At 36.3% G+C, this 23,360-nt stretch overlaps 3 protein-coding genes across 3 annotated transcripts in view; 2 read left to right on the top strand and 1 right to left on the bottom strand.

The window, feature by feature from the left end:
- The window catches only part of LOC128533167 (zinc finger protein 585A-like), a 59,948-nt gene extending 38,016 nt beyond the window's left edge, over positions 1-21,932 (top strand). The window contains exons 2-7 of the mRNA XM_053507456.1: positions 7,004-8,205; positions 17,191-17,304; positions 17,447-17,467; positions 17,755-18,923; positions 19,124-19,161; positions 20,998-21,932. Coding sequence (XP_053363431.1) covers positions 7,038-8,205; positions 17,191-17,304; positions 17,447-17,467; positions 17,755-18,923; positions 19,124-19,161; positions 20,998-21,796 — 3,309 coding nt within the window. The 5' untranslated portion in view covers positions 7,004-7,037 and the 3' untranslated portion in view covers positions 21,797-21,932. The remainder of the gene's footprint in view (positions 1-7,003; positions 8,206-17,190; positions 17,305-17,446; positions 17,468-17,754; positions 18,924-19,123; positions 19,162-20,997) is intronic.
- Positions 1-23,360, bottom strand: part of LOC128523741 (zinc finger protein 239-like) — a 366,823-nt gene that overhangs the window by 11,819 nt on the left and 331,644 nt on the right. The gene's annotated exons all lie outside the window — the stretch shown is intronic.
- The window catches only part of LOC128523508 (gastrula zinc finger protein XlCGF26.1-like), a 179,410-nt gene that overhangs the window by 80,139 nt on the left and 75,911 nt on the right, over positions 1-23,360 (top strand). The window lies entirely within an intron of this gene.

The following is a 23,360-nucleotide window of genomic DNA, read 5'->3' as shown; positions in this document are numbered from 1 at the left end:
TAAATGTAGCTCATGTTCATGTAAATCTGTTGCAGATGAATTGTAATAATTGTTAGATCTTATCAATCTCATTCTTAAGAATTTAATACAGTTTAAAAATAACCCACGACCCTGCCTGTGTGCGGGTCCTTACACCTGCATGCTACTATCACCTGTGAATAAAGTGTGTGGTGAACTTGTGGTATCATGTTTCTCTAATGTTTCAGCAACAGTTACTTTTGCCTGTCATATGCGCTGTCACTGTTAGCGCTCTGCAGTCTGATTTGGGGTTTCTGTAGCTCTGAGTGGGCTGTGACGCACTCGTAGACGATACTCCCACTGTTACAGTCAGTGAGGAATGCCTGTGACGTGCCTGTGATGGAACTTACTACCTGAGCAAACACTGCTGGGCAAACACTGCTGTTTTAAATATATAGATTTAGCAGAAAAACATTGTGTTTAAATATAAGTGATATCTTTTCAGTAATACAAAAACTCAAAAAATTTTTTTTGGACTCATTCTGGACATTCGTGGACACCATGGACACTTATGGACATGGCACACCTGCACATTAATGCACATTTACACATATTTCTATTTCATTTTTGCTTGTTGGACATAAACAATTTCCTGCATATTTCCACACTCCCCAGACATTTCTATTTAAATCCCATTACATCTCCACACTAATGTTTTCTATATTTTTCTATATTTGTAATATTTTCAAAACACTCATAAACCAAATTGAATTTTCTATTATTTGTACAGCTAGGTTTTCTTACATGTTATATTTTGTTCATATCTTCTATAGATATATTTTCCTTGGCAAAAGTTTACATTTTATTTCTTATTTTATTCTATTCCATATATATATATATATATATATATATATATATATATATATATATATATATATAATATATATAATTAATCTTTTTCAAGGTCACAGGTCATCGTTTAAGCATTTCACTGCATATCGTACTGTGTATTTTCAATTCAATTCAATTTTATTTATATAGCGCTTTTAACAATGGTCTTAAAGCAAAAAATGAAAAAAATGTAAAAAGAAAATTTATGGAAGTGTGTATGTGTCAGAAAAAAATGTGTCTAGATAATAATGAGATGAATGAAGCAAGCCAAGGGTGACGGCGACAGTGGCAAGGAAAAACTCCCTGAGATGGCAATAGGAAGAAACCTTGAGAGGAACCTACGTATGACTGTGTATTTGCCAAATAAAATTTTAATTCATTCATTAACCTTTGACTGTAGGTTTACAATATTATAAGTATATCAACCATTACAAATATATAGTACTATGCAAAGGTCTTAGGGCTAGTGAGAGGGTAGCTGTGGCTTTGCCCATGTGACCTGAAGCCTACATGTTACGATTCCCTGCCGTATTTTCCCGTTGCTCCAATGTTTGGCAGCACTTACTTCCATCGTTAAGTAAATTCACTGGACACGGTATCTCCCCTTGACAAAATCTGCTATTCAGTGTTCGACTGGAGTTTGAGATGAGTCTGTCTATAACAATGGATAAACCAGAAAAAGAGAGAAAAGAGCAAGCGGGGTGCAGAAAAGCTGCGGGAGACACAAAAGCCTACAAGTGGAATCAGCAAAATGTGCGAAAAATCACAGAAATGTTTGCCACCACAACACGTTTAATTGCAGCTTCTGGCGTAGGGCCATCAACATCTACAGCAGCAACAGTGCAGAGGCAGTCCAGAGTGCTTAGGCTGCCAGAGCAGTACAAGGGAGTGTAGAACAGAGTAACGTCAACATTAGTTGCACAGATGAAGAAGGAGTAGCTATTAAAATTTATTTAAGGGAGGAGGAGGTGGTGAGAGTCGTGACCCAGCAGGGACAGATTGAGGAAGGCGAAGTAGCCGAAAAAGTTGGCAGAGTGAAGGGAGGGACATTTATGTAGGGAACACAGAGGGCTTTTTTGTGGTCTGTGTGTGTGTGTGTGTGTGTGTGTCACTTGTGCATTTGAGTGTTTGTCGACAACCTGCACAACCAGCCTACAGGAGAGAGCTGCTACTCGCAAATGAACTGTCTGCCAATTGGGCTAGGCTACATTGCCATCCACATCAAATTAACGAGTGGTCTTACGTCTGTCACGATTGATCGAAATTGTTGTCAATCTTCACGCAGTACAACAGAGGGAGAGAGAGAGAGAGAGAGAGAGAGAGAGAGAATTGCTTATAAAAGACTGTGTAATAATAACAATAATAATAATTAAGAATATTTTTTTTAACAAGATTATTCGCTTCCATGCAGGTTACTTGTGGTTTAATGTTTGAAACAAAACAGTGAGCGCATATATCTCAGCATACCTCAGCATACTATGTATCCAATGTTGTAAACATTAAAGCACTTTTTGTAAGTCGCTCTGGATAAGAGCGTCTGCCAAATGCCTAAATGTAAATGTAAATGTACCTCAGCATATTGTTTAAATAATCATGGTGCGACGCTATATGGCCAAAAATGCCAGGGCCGTTTTTTGGTCCCAGTCCAGCCCTGCTACTCACATAACATAAACGTTGATGATGACACTGTCTGCTGTTACATATAGGGAGGAAAATCTATATTAAAAAAAATCCCTGTTACAGAACTAACTGCGCAAACACACAAATCCACAAACATAATTTTTCATTTATATTTTTATAGATTAGGATTATGGAGTAAAGTGGATTGTCTAGGTGCTAGATATATAGACTAGCTGGAGAGAGACTTAGAGGAATGGAAAACATCCTGAAGAGGAATCACACAACACTGTTATTTAAACTACATTGTAGGTTTATTAAACAGAACATACTGTCGATCAACATGTTTATATCCTTAGGGTTATTAATCATCTCCCAGACCAGTAGGTGGCGGTAAAGATCTCGCTGTGAGACAAACGAGAAGAAGAGTTGAAGTTGTTTTGCTGCTTGGACTGCTTAGTTATCCAGCTAAGCTAAAACAATCTCTACATTTAACTGTTTCTACCTGCAGTTTCACAGAGAAAATGTTAAATTTGATTGAGTTCAATTAAAAACAGCAGTTGGAGAGGATTAACTCACTGATCCTGAGGTAAGTTATAGTCTGAACACTTACTGACTGGATCCTCAGTGGATATTTGGTTCATACAGTATCTAATAATGTGTATAGTGTTGAGTTGTTTTTATTCGTTACCCTGGTAATTAGTTAGGTAGTTTACTACAAATTACCTACTGCTTTGCCTTATAAATAATATATATAAAATCGTTTATTTTTTTTCCAAAATGTGCATTTTATAGGTGTTTCAGATACACTGTGACTATGAGCGTTTATTGAAAAAAAAAATCAATATTACTTTACTGATAAAATATTTGCATTTTCATAATTATAAGATTTAGACCTAGGCACTTGGCAGATGCCATTATCCAGAGCAACTTACATTTTTAACTCATTATACAGTACATCTGAGCAGTCGAGGGTTAAGTGCCTTGCTCAGGGGCCCAAACAGTGGCAACTTGGTGGTTGTAACCCCCGGGACTTTCCGAGCCGTAGTCCAGTGCTTTAACCACTGAGCTACTTCTGACCCCATTATATGATTTAAAATATTAAACTAAGTTTTGGAATGTGGTCCATTATGGACACAGCCACAGAATGACTTCAATTAAACAAGTTATTTTACAGTTACAGTGACATGGTTGACAAGGCGGGAGGGGGGGGGGGGCAATAATTTTGTGTACATTTAAGAAAGTAAGGTGAAACCTTGGATGGTAAGTAACGCGGTTTGCGAGCGTTCTGCAAGACGAGCAAAGATTTTTAATTAATTTTGACTTGGAAAAACACACAAGTCTTGGTTTACGAGTACCTAGTATCACGCATGCGCTTCTTCTTTTGATGCCAGGTGTCACATGATCGCAACTGAGCCTTTACTTTTTTTTATGGTTATTTTTTTGGGTAATTTATAGCCAGCAGACTTCTTCAGTAACAGAAACAATTAAATTGACACAAAACTACCAGAGTAATTCCATCTCAAATCAAACAATGAAAGAGAAATTTTCCACCATCACCTCTCAGATTTTGCTGATTTTTTCACCAATTGTTGATATTGCCATGAAAATAAAAACCCCCAATTTTTTGGTCCCAACTCCCACTTGTTAAAAAACGGCAGCCATCTCAATTTTTGGCCTCAAAGTGCTTTAAGACATGCCACGCCCCTTTTTGAAATCCTCTTTTCTTTAATAACTCACTTGCTATATGTCATATGGAGATGAAACTGGGTATATTTATGTATTTTTTTTATGTAGATTAAGATTATGCAATCGGAATTTGGCTATCTCCTGGAGATATTTCTGAAAAACCATTTTTTGGGGTACCCCTTTTCGACCCCCCAGAACCCAAGGTCTGCATGTATATATGTTACTCAAAAAAATAGGGGTTACTTCACATCACCTTATCTTGAAAATAAATAAAAACCAGGGGTGTGTTATGCCCTGTTTTATAGAAATCATCAAAAATTAATTGTCCCGGTTTTGCAAATGTTTTACGATTTGATACACATTTTATATACAGAGAATGTACATGGATCTACACAATAGGCCTTATCTACCAATAAATGTGTCATTTTATGGTGGTACATGTAAGATACATGCATCACTGTCAAACAGTATCCTGTAACTGAACCATTCAGGTTTATACTGATCAGAAAGTTGAATTATCTCCAACCAACTCCATGAGTGACCTCGCACTCAAGGAACTTGGTGGTTGCATCATCTTTTTCTTGGTGCTAATTAAGGGCAGAAAAACAAAAGCAGGTGAGTGTGTTTCATTTATGTTCATTTATTAACTGAAGCTTTCCAATGTAGCTTGTTATCTTAATCACGATCTGATTACAAAGACTTGATGGCAAAGCTTGTCTGTTCTTTGGATTCTCGTGACTAAATGTTGCACAGGTGTGAGCATTGCCCCCCTAAATCAAAACTATCTGATTATCTTGATTAGGGCAGGGCAATATGGCCAAAAATATTTATCACGATATATATTTGAAAATTTGCGATAATGATATAACTGACGATATGATTGACACGAGACAAAGCAGCTGTTTGTATGTGCATTAAAGCTATATAAAATTTTAACAGTGCAAATGCAAATTCCACACCACTGAAGTTGCACCGTTTTTACAAACCAATTCTGGTTCATCTGTTTCATTCAACGATCCGCTTTCACCCTTCTTATTCTCCGCCGCCGCCAAGCTTTTTCCACCATAAGCGTTTGGAAACAAAGACACTGCACATGTGTGTTTTACCCATATTCTATCGCGATATTTCATTTTCTTATCATTGCCTAACATTGTACCGGTATTACCGTGGAAGGTATAATATGGCCCAGCCCTAATCTTGATGGTATATTTGAAAATGCTGATTTGGACCCAGATGACACTGTTCAGTTCAAGCAGTGGATTTCATTATGAGACTTTGTGAAAAATGTGACTCCTGCACAGCTCATCACTATACAGCCAAGGCCCAAGCTGCTTATTTGAAAGAACTAAAAGAGAAACGTCCCATTGGAAAGGAGGCCGTTATCCTCATGGATTTTGCCGAATGTTATTTTTTATTTGTCAGGATGCTGTTCAAGGTTTTCATTGGGATACATCCCAGGTGATTCTGCATCCTTTCGTGGTTTACTATAGGGGTGGTAGTGGAAACGATGGTTCACTAAGTTGCAAAAGTTTTTGTGTTGTCAGTAATGAAAGGGAACACAATGCTATTGTTGTTCACAAGTTTATTAAGGTTCTCATGAATCCACTGAAAGTTCTTCTACCAAATTTAAATCATGTGCATTACTTCTCAGATGGTGCAGCCAGCCAGTACAAGAATTATATATATATTTTTTTTTACAAATTTGTGGAGGCATTTCCTATCAAAATGACTTTGGTAGCTACAAAGTGCATGCCTTACCTAGTTGATATTATTTGTGTCACTGCAACTTGACAGGTCTCGTACATGTACATGTACCTTTTTGTCTTATTCCATGAACTCATTTTTGTGGGCTTTGTTCTTTCAGAATCAGATACCCAGGGTGATGAAAAAAAAACTGTGATTAGTCCTTTTAGTGTAGAGAGATGAATAACGTCATTATCAGTCTTTGACTAGACATGCATTACAGAAGAATTTGAGGTAACTTTTACTTTGAAAGGAGCAGATTTTATGAGTATGCATTAAGTATTTTACAGATATTGCAGTACATTTCTGTGTGTCAAATCATTTAATGTTGCAAAACCTGGACAATTAATTTTTGATGATTTCTATAAAAAGGGGCATAACACACCCCTGGTTTTTATTTATTTTCAAGATAAGGTGATGTGAAGTAACCACTATTTTTTTGAGTAACATATATACATGCAGACCTTGGGTTCTGGGGGGTCAAAAAGGGGTACCCCCCAAAAATGTTTTTTCAGAAATATCTTCATAACCACAGCAGATAGCCAAATTCCAATTGCAGAATCTGAATCTACATAAAAAAATACATAAATATACCCAGTTTCATCTCCATATGACATATAGCAAGTGAGTTATTAAAGAAAAGAGGATTTCAAAAAGGGGCGTGGCATGTCTTAAAGCACTTTGAGGCCAAAAATTGAGATGGCTGCCATTTTTTAACGAGTGGGAGTTGGGACAAAAGAATTGGGGTTTTTTATTTTCATGGCAATATCAACAATTGGTGAAAAAATCAGCAAAATCTGTGATCATGTGGTGGAACCCTCTGGTTGATTTGAGATGGAATCACCCACCATTAAACATATTAATAAAGAAAAGTAACGAAAAAGCTATGGTAAAAAAAAAAAGTATATTCTCATGTAGAAAAATGTCAGTTACACTGTCAGTTAAATGTCAAGTTTCACTCTCAAAGATTACAAAAAAACATGGGTATTGATGCATCAGCAACAATAATACATATTAATACAAAAATAAAGGTGTTCAGTTTTGTGGCACTAGGCAATTATTTCTATTTTGAGGATACTGAATTCTAGTTCTCTTTCTTCACCAGAGATAAAGAAGAACAAAAGACATTTTTTTGTACTATGACTAGTCAGGAAGATACGCAGACAGACCTTCATCACTGCTTAGAGTGTGGAAAAAGTTTTAGGGATGTGAAGGATCTCAAAGCACACCAGCTCATCCACAGACAGGACAAGCCACATCAGTGCTCATTGTGTAGAAAGAGTTTCATTTACAAATGTCTTCTCCAGAGACATCAGCGTGTTCACACAGGAGAGAAGCCGTATCAGTGCTCACAGTGTGGGAAAAGATTTCCTCGCCAGGACAATCTTCACAACCACCAGCGCATCCACACAGGAGAGAAGCCGTATCAGTGCTCACAGTGTGGGAAAGGATTTCCTTACCAGGTTAATCTAAAACATCATCAATGTGTTCATACAGGAGAGAAGCCGTATCAGTGTTCACAGTGTGGGAAGAGTTTTACTCATCAGGGTAATTTATATCAACACCTCAGAATTCATGCAGATAAAAAAACATTTATCTGCTCACAGTGTGGGAAAGGATTTATTCAGCAGTTTAAACTCCTGCATCATCAGCGCATCCATACAGGAGAGAAGCCCTATCGGTGCTCACAGTGTGGAAAGAGTTTTATTAACACAAGTTATTTAAAGGCACACCAACGAATTCATACGGGAGAGATGCCGTATCACTGCTCACAGTGTGGAAGGGATTTTAAGCTGGAGCGTTATCTCCTCCAGCATCAGCGCATTCACACTGGAGAGAAGCCGTATTACTGCCCTGAGTGTGGCAAAAGTTTTAATAAGCTGAGCCAATTCCAAACACATGTGCACATCCATACTGGAGAGAAGCCTCATAGCTGCTTACACTGTGGAAAATGTTTTAATGACAAAAGTACTCTCAAGGTACATCAGCGCATTCACACAGGAGAAAAGCCATATCACTGCTCAGAGTGCGGGAAGAGTTTTACTGATCCATCAGCATTCAAGGCTCACCAGAGGATTCACACGGGAGAAAAGCCTTATAGCTGCTCGGAGTGTGGGAAGAGCTTCACTCAGATAAGCGCTCTCAAAGAACACCAACGTATTCACACTGGAGAAAAGCCCTATCACTGCTCAGAGTGTGAAAAATGTTTTACTCACTCAAGTAGTCTCAAAAGACACCAAGCTCTTCACATAAAGAGAAAAAAACAGCAAAGACCCAGTAAATCACCTTCAGAGCTTTTATCTTCTTAATTTGTTATGAAATAACTAAAAAACAGACTATCACTGTAAATATAGTCTGCTCTCCAGTTACGTTTATGCCTGTGGAAATGGAGGGACTTTGTAAAACTTTGGTGTATTTGCTAAATTGTTAATAAGTCTTTATTAATCCTGAAGGAAATTGTTAAAAGATGCATATTTAAAAGATACAAATACAATAGGATAAAAAGAATATTAAAAAATAAAATACAATGTACTATAAAAACAGATATAAATAGAATAAAAAGGATATAGAAAAACTAAAAAACAACTGATTGTACAAAAAGGTGCAGAATTCTCTCTTTTGTGTATTGTACATGTATATTATGTATATTGCATACAGGATATATATTGCATATAATATTTAATATTTCATATAGAAAGTAATAATGATATTTATATTGCACACCAGATATATTTATATTGCACATGATTTTCATAATATTGCTTAATTGTTGGTTTTGCATGTGATATGATTATTGTGATACTAATATTGCACAGTGTATCAGGGCATGATAAAGCTCTATTGATTTTTCTGTCATGACAGCTCCCGAATGAAGAGGGAAAAGTTAGAGTTTGATTGCCACTGGTATAAATGACGTCCTGTGGCGTTCGGTTTTTTACTTTGGAAGTCTCAGTCTGTGGCTTAACATGCTCCTCTAGTCAGTGACTCGCGTAGGGGATGTGATGTATTGTCTGATATGATACTAAGAAGTTTCTTCAGCATCTTCCTCTCAGATACCTCAACTAGAGACTCAACTAAGTCTGTTGATATTAGCTGATTTTAATCTGCTACCCCAGCAGACTACAGCAGAGAAGATAATGCTGGAGACCACAGAATAAAGCATGGTTCTGCATACTTTAAAGGGCCTTAAAGTCTCCTGAGAAAGTACAGTCAACCCTGATCTTTTTTGCACACAACATCAGTGTTATTCAGTGTTGCCAACTTGGCGACTTTGTCGCTATATTTAGCGACTTTTCAAATCCCTCTAGCGACAATTTTTTAAGAAAGCGACTAGCGACAAATCTGGCGACTTTTTCTTGTGTTACTGGAGACTTTTGGAGACTCTGATGTGTCTGTACTGACTCTTCTCAACTTGCCACAGCAGCTGCCGCCGCCGGCCCCTCCCCCGTCCCAAAGCACTCACAGACAGGCCTGTCCTCTCGCAGGAGTCCCCCCCCCCCAGCTGCAGTTACAGCAGGAGATGCTCACTTCTACGAGTCTCGACTGCAAATGAATTGCCCATGCGCGAATCCACCGTTAAATGGTCCCACCCTGGCTTGTAAGCGGGATGTAAAAGCGGGAATCAAATCCTGAATTCAACGAATGGTTGAAGCCTTTTATTGGAGATAATACACGGGCATACTGCCTGTATTGCAAGACTGATTTTTATGCCAAACTTTGCGATATAAAAAAAACACATGTCAACTCAGAAACATACACAAAAGGCAAAGCCTTACAATAGTTTCACACAAAACAAACTGCAATTTATGGTAAAAAAAAAGCTGAAGCCACCATGGCATTAGTTATCGCTGAACACTGTTCTATGCTGGCATGTGATCATGTTGGAGAAGCATGTAAAACTGCTTTTTCACACTGTGCAGCGTGCATTATGCAAATTACGTGATGATGTAATCATCTAGTGACTTCTACGACAGCCAATAGCTACTTTCCTTACTGACGAGTTGGCAACACTGGTGTTATTTGACCAGTCCAGTTCATTGTCAGTGTAAACACCCAGTTATCTGTAGCTGTCCACAACATCCACCTTACTGCACATGATGTTAATGGGGTTAGGGATAGTCCTCTGCTTCCTACCACCAGCTCTTTAGTTTTTGAAACATTGAGCTGCAGGTAATTTAGTCCACACCACTTCACAAAACTTTCGACCACACTCCTGTACTTAGTCTCTTGGCCTTTCCTGATAGTCTTGTCGCCTCTATTGTTTACCTTAAAAACAGTAAAAACAACCAAACAGTACAAAGCAGTTCTGGAAGGCCTAATCCTAACCCTAACCCATGGCAGCGCTGGAAAACTACAATAAAAATAATCACAAAATACTTATAATGTCTGTTTATACTTGGCAGTAAACATGATTTATTATTATGTAGGGACAATAACTTATTGGTTCATAACTTTAGACATTGTCCTAAACAAACTTTACAGAAACCCAGGTCTGGTTTTAGATCCAGAATGAATAAGATAGATGACATAGTGGTAAAGAAAAACTGAGACTCAGTGTGACCACACTCTGAAAGTAACCCATCCTCTTCTTAGACACAGATGATAGGGTTATGAGCACTTCACTTCCTGTTTGCAAGTATGGAGGAAGGGTTTTTAGTGGAATTGTGAGACTCCACTGGAAGAAAGACAATCTGGGACAGCTCAACTTAGAAACTAATAGCTGGTTGCAGCAGTGGACCATTAGCTCTGTTTAAGCCTAGCCTAAATGTAAATGACTGATATTTGTAAGTTCACCAACTACCTAAAATGAGTAAACACACACTATAATCATAAAGGATAAACAACAAACAGACTATTATATATTAGGTGGAGTAATAAGCTCAGAAATGTCATTGCAAACTTTTAACATCCATTACTGTAACTGTAAATACACTACACAGGAGTCACATACAGGGATATTTTGGCCAGATTTTTCTCCTATGGAGGTTAAATTTTGGCTCAGTATAATAAGTATGCCAAATGCAATAGTCCATATCAGTATCAAAATACACCCTGACATCCCATAATTTTAGTCTTATCAAACCCTACTACAGTAAACTGATTGACTATTATTCTAAACCTTCAATGTCTGATAAAATAATTAACCTGACTGGGGAACAAGAATCATCCCTGTTTTCTTTCAAAGTTTAATTGAAATTCTTTTACCTCGCGATTACCCATTCAAATATGAACATGATATAACCATCCTCATTCACTTTATATACAGTATATGTATTCTGTCAAAATGTTTTGCATTATGTCAGAATAAAAGGTAATAATTATAAGTGATACTAAAATGCAATTATTAAATAAAAGTTGTGGCCTCTCTAAATCAATATAACTCAGTAGTACACTGTATTGTGCGAAAAAATAAATTACAATAAATAACTTAGGCTGCACCCTCTTGCATATGACTGTATTACAGCACTCCATCTCATGGGATATAGTTTAATCGTTAGTGTTATTGTTGGTATTTTAATGTAATTGATAGAAAAGGACTGCTACTTGCCTGTTAATCTATTAATTGATCTACATAATGCTATAACATTCTTGTTTCTATTAAACACACATTTTATGATTTGAACATTATCTGTGAGTTTGTGGTCCCAGTATGACTCTTATTCCTTCTTTGGTAAATTGATTTGATTGTTTGCTAATAAGAGGAAGATCCTGCTTTTCACCATAACCAGTCATATGCGAGTATTCACCAATAAATTATGGGATGTGTGAAATGAATAAAAAGCAGTCCTGTTTTTTTTTTCAATAAAGACATATTGACATCTAATTTATACTGCCTTTCAATCTTTATATTAAAGAATTAACAGTTTTTATGATGAACATTTTTTTGCACCTTTCACTTTTGCTTTTTTTTCCACTTCTCCACTTTTTGGAGAATGCACTATTTTCTTTGTCTAAGAACAAGAAGCGGAATCCATCTTCTAACAAACAAAACTCAAACTCAGGTAGGTTATAATGGCTAATGTTTACCTTGTTCAGTGTGTGGAGTGCAAGTTGATCATTTTTCCTACATCATTAGTGCTAGCACTCTGACGGAGAAGATATTATCATTAGGGGAGCACATCCCAGACTTTAGAGAGTTCCAGAAAATGCAAAAGCATCTTTATTTCATTATTTCTGCAGCGGAAAGTCTCGGTGCTGTTGCCGGCCCCCAACTCTGGTATTAGAGCCCTCACAGTTGGGCGAGTACATGACAACTTGGTGGCATACTTCCTCAGCTAAGGCTAAGGTTAGCCCACCAGAGCACACCTCCTCTGCACTTCATGTGCCCAACATGTTTTCTCTCCTCTGTGAGGCCCCTGCTGAGAAATTAAAAAAATCTCTGGTAAGAGGATATGCTATACTGAGGCAGAAGAAATTAGCTGGGCTGTTAGTGGCGCCTGCAGCAGTGGTTAAGTGTATCCTGGGAGCCAGGGCACCAGACATAGCAGGTGATCTGAGGCCTTTAGGCCAGTATAGGTTCTCAAAGATGGTGATACATGATGGAGCTAATGATATACCCCTTTGTCAGTTAGAGGTTAGCAAGAATAACTTTACAGAGGTGTTTAAATTAGCAAAGGCGATGTCCAATACAGTAGTATGCTCTGGCCCCTGGGCTTTTTGAATAATTGAAGTTTCTTTGAGGCTGGCCTGTTAGGGTGGGACGGTCCTTATCCCACTTGGGAAGGTGCTGCTCCCATTTCTTATCTCCATAGCTCATAGTCTTAGAAAATGCATAGTTAATCCCATGTAAAAAGAAAGCAAAGCCATGGATGGTTATATACTTGAAGCACTACAACGAGGATACAGCTGACCATCTGCATCAAATGAAGGTGTCAGCAATAAAGCTAACTCCCAGAACAATCTAGGAGCTACATGTTTTATGGGATTTGAGAACTTTTACTTTATGTGAGAATGAAGAACTCTTAGCAGTATATTCTTATGTATACAGACCATAAAAATCCTAAATATCTTAAATCAGCAAAACAAATGTATGCACATAAAGTCCAATTTTATATATATATATATATATATATATATATATATATATATATATATATATATATTGCTCCACCAAGGTTGAGGTCGATTACACCAAGACTGCTGTGGGAGGACGGACGGGTTCAATCTTTCTGCAGTCGATAACCATCTCCACCAATTAAGGTTGTGTTTACACCGCACCCATTCTTTAACACTGTGTCCCATTCAAGTTGTTTATCAAAGTGCATGTTTATTTTGTTTATGTTTATTAATTTTATACAGTTCAAATCAAATTCAAATTTCAAGTTCAAATTTTATTTGTCACATACACAGTCATACACAGTACTAAATGTAGTGAAATGTATTATACGACTGCCATTGACCCTAAAAGAGAATTAAAGTTTACAAATAAGAATAAATATGAATAAAGAAATACGATAGAAAAATTAAATAGAAAAATTTAATTAAACTAGGAAAAAAAGAAACAAAAATAAAAATAGAAATCTGATGTACATAAAAATAGAAATATACTGTACAAATTGAAATATACTGTACTGGGTGTGCAAATATGCATAGAACAAAGTGTCTTTGTGCAGAGGTTATTAAAGTGTCTTTGTGCACTGGTCCAGGATGTAAACGTAAACATGTAGTGTAGTTGTGAAGGTAGGTGTGCAAAGTTATTAAAGTGTCTTTGTGCAATGGTCCAGGAAAAAATCCTTTGTCTTCTTTTGCCAGAATGAGTGTATGCAGGTAGTCTACAACTACAAATACCTGGGTGTACAATTGAATAACAAACTGGACTGGAGCACAAACACAGAGAGTTCTTTGGTTATTTGCAGGCCACTTCTAATTATTCTTTATCAGTCTGTTGTTGCCTGTGTGACTTTTTTTTCTGCTGGGGTGTGCTGGGCAATGGTGTAAATGTGTCATATGCCAATAGGCTTAATAAACTGCTCGGGAAAGCAGGCTCAACCATAGGAACCAGACTGGAATCACTAGAGACTGTGGTCAAACAAAGGACACCTTAAAATGCAGACCATATTGAACAATGACTCTGACCCACTCGTGTTCAGGAACAGACAGAGACAGATTTGCATCTCTAAGGACCATCATGGGTGATGGTTTATCCTTGCAACCATGAGGGTTAGTCAGAGTCAGTATGAGTGCAGATCAATTCCTGCTCTCTGTTTTACCTAAATGAGGATGGGTTCCCTGTTGTGTCTGGTTCCTCTCGAGGTTTCTTCCTATTACCATCTCAGGGAGTTTTTTCTTGCCAATGTCGCCCTCGGCTTGCTCATCAGGGACTATCTGACTATTTTGATTCATACACATTCGATCCATACAAACTTAAATAATTCTCTTAATTGTGTAAAGGTGCTGTGCGACATTGACAATTGTTAAAAGCGCTATACAAATGAAATTGAATTAAATTAAATTGAATTGAATTAGACTCTTACATGAGTCTCTGAAGGGGTGGGGTATTGCTGAACTCCTTGCTGCTGATGAGGAGTAAATTGCCAGTGTATATATGTTTATTTTCAAAGATGCTGAATCCTAAACACAGTATACAGTACACAATATTTGCACAAATTTCTTCTGAAGACAAGCTACTTCCATGTAATAATGAACATTTCTAATGTAATATATAGATAGAACTTGTGGACTTGCTTTCTTTTGTTTTATTGTTCTATTGTGTCCTATTTTTGTTTTCCCAAAGTACTTGTGTATGTTTTAGCTGTCTATGACTGTTATTTGTGCTGCAATTTCCCATTGGGATTAATCCAGATGTTATCCCTGCAGGCATGGGTGTGAGTATATGTGCTCATGATCCTGTTACCAGTTTCTGTTATATCATTTCTAATCAGTGTTAATGCATACATTTTTGTGGTGTTAATGTTGTGCTTGATCACTGCACCTTACATCTTATAAATACAAATCTTCTAGCCATTTCCTTTAAAACTTTAATAAGCAATTGTTGTTAGAACATATGCTCATCTGAGGGGAACTTAGGTATAGTAAATCACTCACAGTGTTGTAATGTCTGTATCTATTATTATCATTGATGGAGGGAAGACTTAGCGAAATAAACAGCCTGATGGCTGAATCACACAACTGTCATTTAATTCATATTAAGACTTACTGAACAAAATACAGTGGGACATGATTTGATCATTTGGCTGGTCATTAATGAGTCACCTTTATGAATCAGCAACTGCTAGACAGCTGATTTTCTTTTTTTTTCATTGTTGTTTAATGATAATTTTGCAGATTGTAATTAGCTTTTACCTGTTACAGTATATGGCTCACCATGTTCGGTTTAGAGTGTCATTTGTGTTTTTTTTATTTTGGATAGTTTAGTTGCTGTATACACATAAAATGACTACATTTATATGGTTTCCTTATTTCTCACCCAGCAAAAAGCCTCGGACCCACATACATACACACACTACATTCCTGCTAACCCATCAGAATCAGGATGTAGCACATTTCTTGCACATCGCACATTTGTTGTTTGCGCGCTGCTCATTTGTACATAACAGGACTGACTTAAACTTTAGGGCATGAGCATACACAATCCTGCTGACATACATATCAGTTTAAGTTTCAAATTTTATTGTCATATACACAGTAAAGAAACATGTTTTACTTTGAAACTTTCTTTGCTGTCCCCCAATGAATGGCATTAAAAAAAAATTAAAGATGTGTATAAAAAGAAAAAATATATTTTAAAAAAGATATATTAAATATAGATTTAAATGCATTATATGAAAATATTTAATTTTTTTAATTTTATATATATACTTTTTATCTCTTCTATATTTTTATATTTCTATATTTTGTGATATTTTTATTATGCCCTCATTTGTACAGTTTATTTTACTGGTTGAATTTATTTTTCTTTAGTATTTCTCTTTATTCATATTTATTCCTTACGTATAAGTTTTTATTTTTTTAAGGTCACTGGCGATCGTATAAGCGTTTCACTGCATATCTTACTGTGCATGACTGTGTACGTGACAAATAAAATTTGAATTTGAATCAAAATATATACTGTACAGTCCACTTAGTGTGCAAATTCCACAAGTGTATGAAAAAGTTTGCAATATGTTTGAGAAAAAAAATCTGCATTCTGGGTGTGAAATTTGTGCAAATGATTGTTCAAGTGATTGTGCAGATGATTGTGATTGTTCGATGATTATTTATACTCATACTACTTTTATCAAACCAACTCAACATATTTTTTCATTTATCTACTTTTATACTTTGCAGTTTACACTTTTATTCCATCAATTCTGTTTCCGTGTAATTTAAATGTCAAAATAACTTAAAATAAAGTTCATTTTGTTTGTAACTTAATTTCCTGTTTTGTTATTTCTTTAATTTTATTGCAGATTTTTTCTTTAGTTTAAATAGTGTGTGAGTCATATAAGCATTTCACTTCACCTCACACTGAGTATGTGGCAAATAAAATTTGAATTTACATTATATACAACATAAATTAACACCAATTTGTCTAGTAATTTGTCCATGAGAAGTTTTTGAACATTTAGTGTTGTAGTAACAGCAGCAAAGAAAAAGATCTTCTGCAAACAGCAGCAGAGAAAAAAAAAATCTGTGGATCTGGAAGAGAAGGCACCTGTTCCTGAGCTGAATAAAATGATCTAAACTCTGAAAGGAACTGGAATTCCCATCACTACAACACAAGTACTGTAGATCCCTTGGTCAACACCCAGTCCTGTAGGGGGCAGTAAAACACCTCATTACAATAGAAAGGAGAAGAAGAACTGAAGTTGTTCTTCTGCCCAGTTATCCAGCCAAGCTTAAACCATCTCTACATGTAACTGTTTCTACCTGCAGTTTTACAGAGAATCTTAAATCTGATCGGTTACAGGATAAACTCAGGGACCCTGAGGTAAGTTAAAGTCTAAACAGTTACTGACTGGATCCTAAATATATCTCTGGCTCATATGTAATAGTGTCTGTAGTGCTGATAAACTGCATATTAATGTATAAAAGTAAGGTGTTAAAAATAGCTTTCAGATGATATAAAGGTTTTTATTATCATAAAAATAATATATTTTTTAGCTATGTTCATTTCAGTGGTGTTTCAGACACACTGTAACCATGTACGAGTACATCAGCCACCATTTGAAACATTTTCTATACTGTTAAAAAAAAAGCTGTTAAAGTATGCTTATAATGATCTACTGGAGGGCCATGAACATCTCCAAAAGTTAATTATTTTCAGGATGTTTTGTTTGTTTTATACCACAGACATATGGAAATCTGACTCTCCAAAACAACCATTGAACATATCGATGGATAGAAATAGAGGAAAAGCTCTGGGGAGAATCAGGAGCAAGAATGTATGTTCCCATGTAGAAAAAAGTAAGTTACAAGTTTCACTCAGTAATTCAAAATAGTACATTGCAGTAATACAATAATTAACAGTAAAAAGTTTATTTGTGGTATTGGATAATGTTTTGTATTTTAGCTGATTCTAAATTATATATTTTTTCCTTGTAACCAGAGATAAAGAAGAGCAAAAGAGGTGAGTCGTATAAGCCATCATCTCTATACAGCAAACAAATTCAACAAAGTAACAAAAAACACTAAAGTTAACAATACAGTAACAATGGGAAAAATTTAAACAAAGAAAGTTCTGGTGAGAGGCAGAAGCAAAAGTGCATACTCTAGAAAATAGTAAAAAAAAATGAGTTACAAGTTTCACTTTCAGCAACTACCAAAAAAAAAAGAGTATTAAAGCATTTGTAAAAAATATTACATGGTTATTGAGTAGTAGTGGTATACTAAATTCTATTTTCTTTTCTTAACCAGAAATGAAGAAGAGCAAAAGACATATAATTTGTACTATGACCAGTCAAGAAGAAACTCAGACAGACCTTCACCACTGCTTAGTGTGTGGAAAGAGTTTTAGTCAAAAGAAGGATCTCACAGCACACCAGCTCATCCACAGACAAGACAAACCGCATCAGTGCTCAGAATGTGGAAAGAGTTTCATTTATAAATGTCTTCTTGAGCGGCATCAGCGCACTCACACAGGAGAGAAGCCGTATCAGTGCCCACAGTGTGAAAAGAGTTTTGCCTATTTGAGTAATTTATATCAACACCTCCGAATTCATACAGGGCAGAAACCATTCACATGCTCACAGTGTGGGAAAGGATTCACTCAGCAGTTCAGTCTTAAAACACACCAGCGCATCCATACAGGAGAGAAGCCGTATCAATGCTCACAGTGTGGAAAGAGTTTTGCTTGTCAGAGTAATTTATCTAAACACCAACAAATTCATACAAGAAATAAACCATTTACCTGCTCACAGTGTGGGAAAGAATTTACTCACCAGTTTAATCTCAAAACACACCAGCGTATCCATACAGGAGAGAAGCCGTATCAGTGCTCACAGTGTGGAAAGAGTTTTACTCAATATAGTACTCTCCAACAACACCAGAGCATTCACACAGGAGTGAAGCCTTATTACTGCTCGGAGTGTGGAAGCAGCTTTAAGCGAAAGGTTGATCTCCAGCAACATGAGCGCATTTACACTGAGGAGAAGCCTTACATTTGCTCAGAGTGTGGAACAGGTTTTAAGGTAAAGAGGTCTCTCCAGCAACATCAGCGCATTCACACTGGAGAGAAGCCATATTACTGCACAGAGTGTGACAAGAATTTTAACCATGGGGGTAATTTCCAAAAGCATCTGCACATGCATACTGGAGAGAAACCGTTTAGCTGCTCAGAGTGTGGAAAAAGTTTTAATGAAAAAAGTACTCTCAAGGTACATCAACGAATTCATACAGGAGAACGACCGCATCAGTGCTCAGAGTGTGGAAAGAGTTTTATCAGTGCGTCAGGATTCAAGTCTCACCGGCGGGTACACACTGGAGAAAAGCCTTATAACTGCTCAGAGTGTGGGAAGAGCTTTACCCAGTCAGGGGATCTTAAAAGGCACCAAGCTGTTCACATGAAGCAAAGCAGACAAAATCAAGTTTAAACTTTTTATCTACTTAATTGTTTTATAAAATACCTAAAAAAATTTAAAAAAAAAAGACAAACAAAAAAAAAAATTACCCAGGGCTGCTCGATCATTGCAATCCCTATTAGTACACTCATTATATGTATATCAGCTAGGATTATCTTCTATTATGGAATATACACTGTTATTGTTAGATATTTTGTTTCTGTTAGGAGGAATGTTGGATTCTGCTGTACAATAACAATGTTGTGTAGGTGGGATATTTCAATCCAAACAGTTTATAATAAACACATTCAAGTTTTAGTTTTTACCGCTCTTTTTAAACTCGTTTCTATCCTTATGGAGTTAACAAATAACTGGTTTAAAATTAATGTGGCTACTTATATAGTGATTTTTAACTTTAAAATAACTTGTCTGTAAGCAGCTTTACAAAAGCCTAAGCCTGGTTTTAGATCTATAAAGAACAAGCCAGAGTACAAAGTGGTGAAAAAAGACCTACTGAGGTGCTGCTGTTTATGAAATAAAGAACCACTTCATCTATTATTGTTAGAATTGTTATTCATAGAAAGAGTATGTCATCTGAAAAATTGTATATACACTCAATCGATGATCAGATCACATCCATAATTAGTTGAGTGTTGATACTGTGGTAATAATTTAGGTTCACGTCAGCCTCCTCGTTGGTGTTCGCAGTGATTCAAAGAAGATTTGAGACTACTGTACACAGAATATAGAGCAATGCGAGTGTATGTGTGTGTGTGTGTCTATGATCATCATCCAATCCTGAAGGTGGCAGTAAAATATCACACTACAAGAGAAAGGAGAAGAAGAGCTGAAGATGTTGTGCAGCTGAGCTAAAACCATCTCTACATGTAGCTGTTTGTACCTGCAGTTTTACAGGGAATCTTAAATCTGATCAAGTTAAATTAAAAACATAATTTGGAGAGGATAAACTCACTGATCCTGAGGTAAGTTAAAGTCACACTGGCTAGAAAACCAATCACTGCCTTGATGCCATGTGGCTCTTTTTCATATTTAGATGTGTGTAGTGCTGATGCACTGGGCCTTAAATAAATCATTCAAGAGTCTAACTGCTCACAAGTTTGTTTAGTTATTTAGGTTAGTCACTTTTAATTTGCTATAACTTTGTCAAAAGCTGGGTTTTGAAAATACGCTCAATTTTTAGTTTTATTCGTATAGCGCTTTTAACAATTGACATTGTCGCAAAGCAGCTTTACACAATCACTAAGATCATTAATCAAAGGGAAAAACATAAAAATCAGACCTTTGTTCAGTTTGTAATTATATAAATACTAATTTATGAAACTATAAATTCAATTTCATAATCTATTAATCCTGTGTTCTAAAACAAAGATGATTTTTATTGGAAGTCGCGTAACCTTTCCATTTATTGTGTAGTCATAATAATATGAGTAATAATAGAATAATGGTAACATTAGAAGGTATTTTACAATGGTCATAAATCTAATACAAGATTAACCTTTTTTAATTGATTGTTTATTTTAAAAGGGACAGGAGAAACCAATAAAATAAAGCATATACACTGCTTGGATTTAACTAAGTAAATAGGGACGATCTCTGCATTGGATAGTTACTGCAGTGATTAATACATATCTAACCCTAACTGATGCAGTGAGGGCAATTCCTCACACAGCCATATCAGAGTATATACAATACCTGCCAAAAGTTTGGACAGCTTCAGTTGGTTTTCCTTATTTTTTATTACTTTCAACATGTACCTGAACACTGAAGACACCCACACTATAAATAAACATGTATGGAATTATATAGTATAAAAAGTACTGAACAAGCAGAATATGTTTTATGGTAATATTATCAGAAATCTATCACACCAAGGTCTTTTACTGCTATACTTGATGAAACAGAAATGCCGTCTCAGAAATGTCTTGTCAGGATTAGGCAGAAGGAAGTTAATTAAGATCCAGTCTCTTATGTCCTTCACACATTGCTCAACTTTATTTGTATAATACGCATTGAATAGTTCATATTGGACAATGTTTTGTATTTTTCATGATACTGAATTCTATTTTCTTTCCGTAATCAGAGGTATTATTTGTACTATGACTAGTCAAGAAGATACTCAGACTGACCTTCACCACTGCTTAGAGTGTGGAAAGAGTTTTAGTCAAGAGAAGCATCTCACAGCACACCAGCTCATCCACAGACAAGACAAACCACATCAGTGCTCACAGTGTGGAAAGAGTTTCATTATTAAATCTCTTCTCCAGCGACATCAGCGTGTCCATACAGGAGAGAAGCCGTATAACTGCTCACAGTGTGGGAAAGGATTTTCTCACCAGTTCAATCTCAAAGCACACCAGCGCATCCATACAGGAGAGAAGCCGTATCAGTGCTCACAGTGTGGAAAGAGTTTTACTCACTGTAGTACTTTCCAACAACACCAGAGCATTCACACAGGAGAGAAGCCGTTTCAGTGCTCTGAGTGCTGGAGGGGTTTCAGGAGAAAGGTTGATCTCCAGAATCATGAGCGTGGTCACACTGGGGAGAAGCCTTATGTCTGTTCAGAGTGTGGAAAGAGTTTTAAAGGGAAGAGGTCCCTCCAGCAACACGAACATATTCACACTGGGGAGAAGTCATATTACTGCTCTGAGTGTGGCAAAAGTTTTTATCGTGCATTTCATTTTCAGCAACATGTGCGCATACATACTGGAGAAAAGCCGTATAGCTGCTCACAGTGTGAAAAATGTTTTGCAGAAAAAAATAACCTAAAAAAACATCAGCGGGTTCACACTGGAGAAAAGCCGTATCACTGCTCCGAGTGTGGAAAGAGTTTTGCCCAAACAGGTGATCTGAAAAGACACCAAACGAAGCACACTAAGTGAAGGAGACTTCATCTGTCATGAAATACATGGCTGGACTTACCGTAAAATCATAATGTTGTGTAGGTGAGATCTGTCCAATACCTTTTTGGAGAGGATATGTAACTCAAACACTTTAAAATAAACCTATTTAAAAGCAGTTGCTGATTTTTACTGATCTTTTTATATACCTTTTTATTTTCATTAAGCTATCAATATTGGACTACATTAATGTGGCTATGTCTTTGAAGATTCTCTCACTCATCCATCTTTAATGAAGTGCTGAAATAAAATTTTGACTTATGACAGAAAATCCTAAAAACAGTTGTGTATACTGTCATATAATTTAATATAAATATATATAAAAAAATGTATATACACTCAATCGATGATCATATCACATCCATGGTTAGTTAAGGGTTTATTGCTGTGGTAATGATTTTGGCTCACATTAGCCTTCTCACTGTTGTTCGAGGTAATTCAAACATTTTAGACTGGACAGAATACAGTGGAACCTTGGATTATGAGCATAAATTGTTCCGGGAAGTGGGCTCATATTTTAAAACACTGGTAAACCAAATTTAATTGTCCCATAAGAAATAATGGAAACTCAAATTATTCGTTCCACAGCCCAAAAAATAAATACATAAAAATAATTAACACAAAAATAAAGTAAAAATTTAACTAATTAACTTGCACTTTACCTTTAAAAAGTTTTTAAAAATCCCGACAGATAAATGTTGGTGTTTCATATGAACAGATGGCAATCTTAAAACCAAGAATTAAGATGCAACTGTTTTTCTTTAGTAGGAATCGCACATTTCCAAAAATAAATTTCATAACAAATCCTTAATCTGGACATGATTGTCCCTGTCTGAGCCAGGTTTTTATTTTATTATTATTATTATTTTTTTTGCATTTATCGATAGAACATGTTCCTGTTCACTAAATATAGGTTTTTATTTTGTATATAAGGGATCAGAAAGCATTGGTACCAATTGTACCAAAAGTACGTACACATTTGTTTTTAGATCAATTTTTTAAACAATGTTTACCTTAATTTTTACACAATTTTATTTTACAAAATTTTTGTGCACCTTAAATTGCACAGGTCATTAATGCACCTTCATTGTACTCTTTATTATTATTATTCTTTTTTACCACTACTTAACAAATGCTCCAACATTCTTGTTGATCTTAATCTCCATCTAACTATATCTACCACATCTTCCCTTGTCACTCGATCTTCCCGCATGTCCTCCCTTTCCACCTCCATAAACCTTCTTTTGGGCCTTCATCTTCTCCCTGGGCCTTCTCCTCCTATTCTCTCAATATACCCCTCAACCCCTTCTCTGCACATGTCCAAACCATCTTAGTCTGGGCTCTCTATCTTTGTCGCCCAACCGTCCTACCTGCACTATCATTCTAACATTCCTAGTCCTGTCCATTCTTGTCACTCTCACAGCATCTTCAGCCGTGCCACCTTCAGCTCTGGTTCCTCAAAACTGTCGTATTTATTCATGCCAATACCTTTCTGTCACAGATCACTCCTCCCACTTTTTTTTACCCAATCCACCTAGGAATTGTT

Source organism: Clarias gariepinus, chromosome 1 (genome assembly GCF_024256425.1).
Source record: "Clarias gariepinus isolate MV-2021 ecotype Netherlands chromosome 1, CGAR_prim_01v2, whole genome shotgun sequence".
In the NCBI taxonomy this organism is placed as follows: Eukaryota; Metazoa; Chordata; class Actinopteri; order Siluriformes; family Clariidae; genus Clarias; species Clarias gariepinus.
This window is presented reverse-complemented; position numbering and strand designations above follow the sequence as displayed.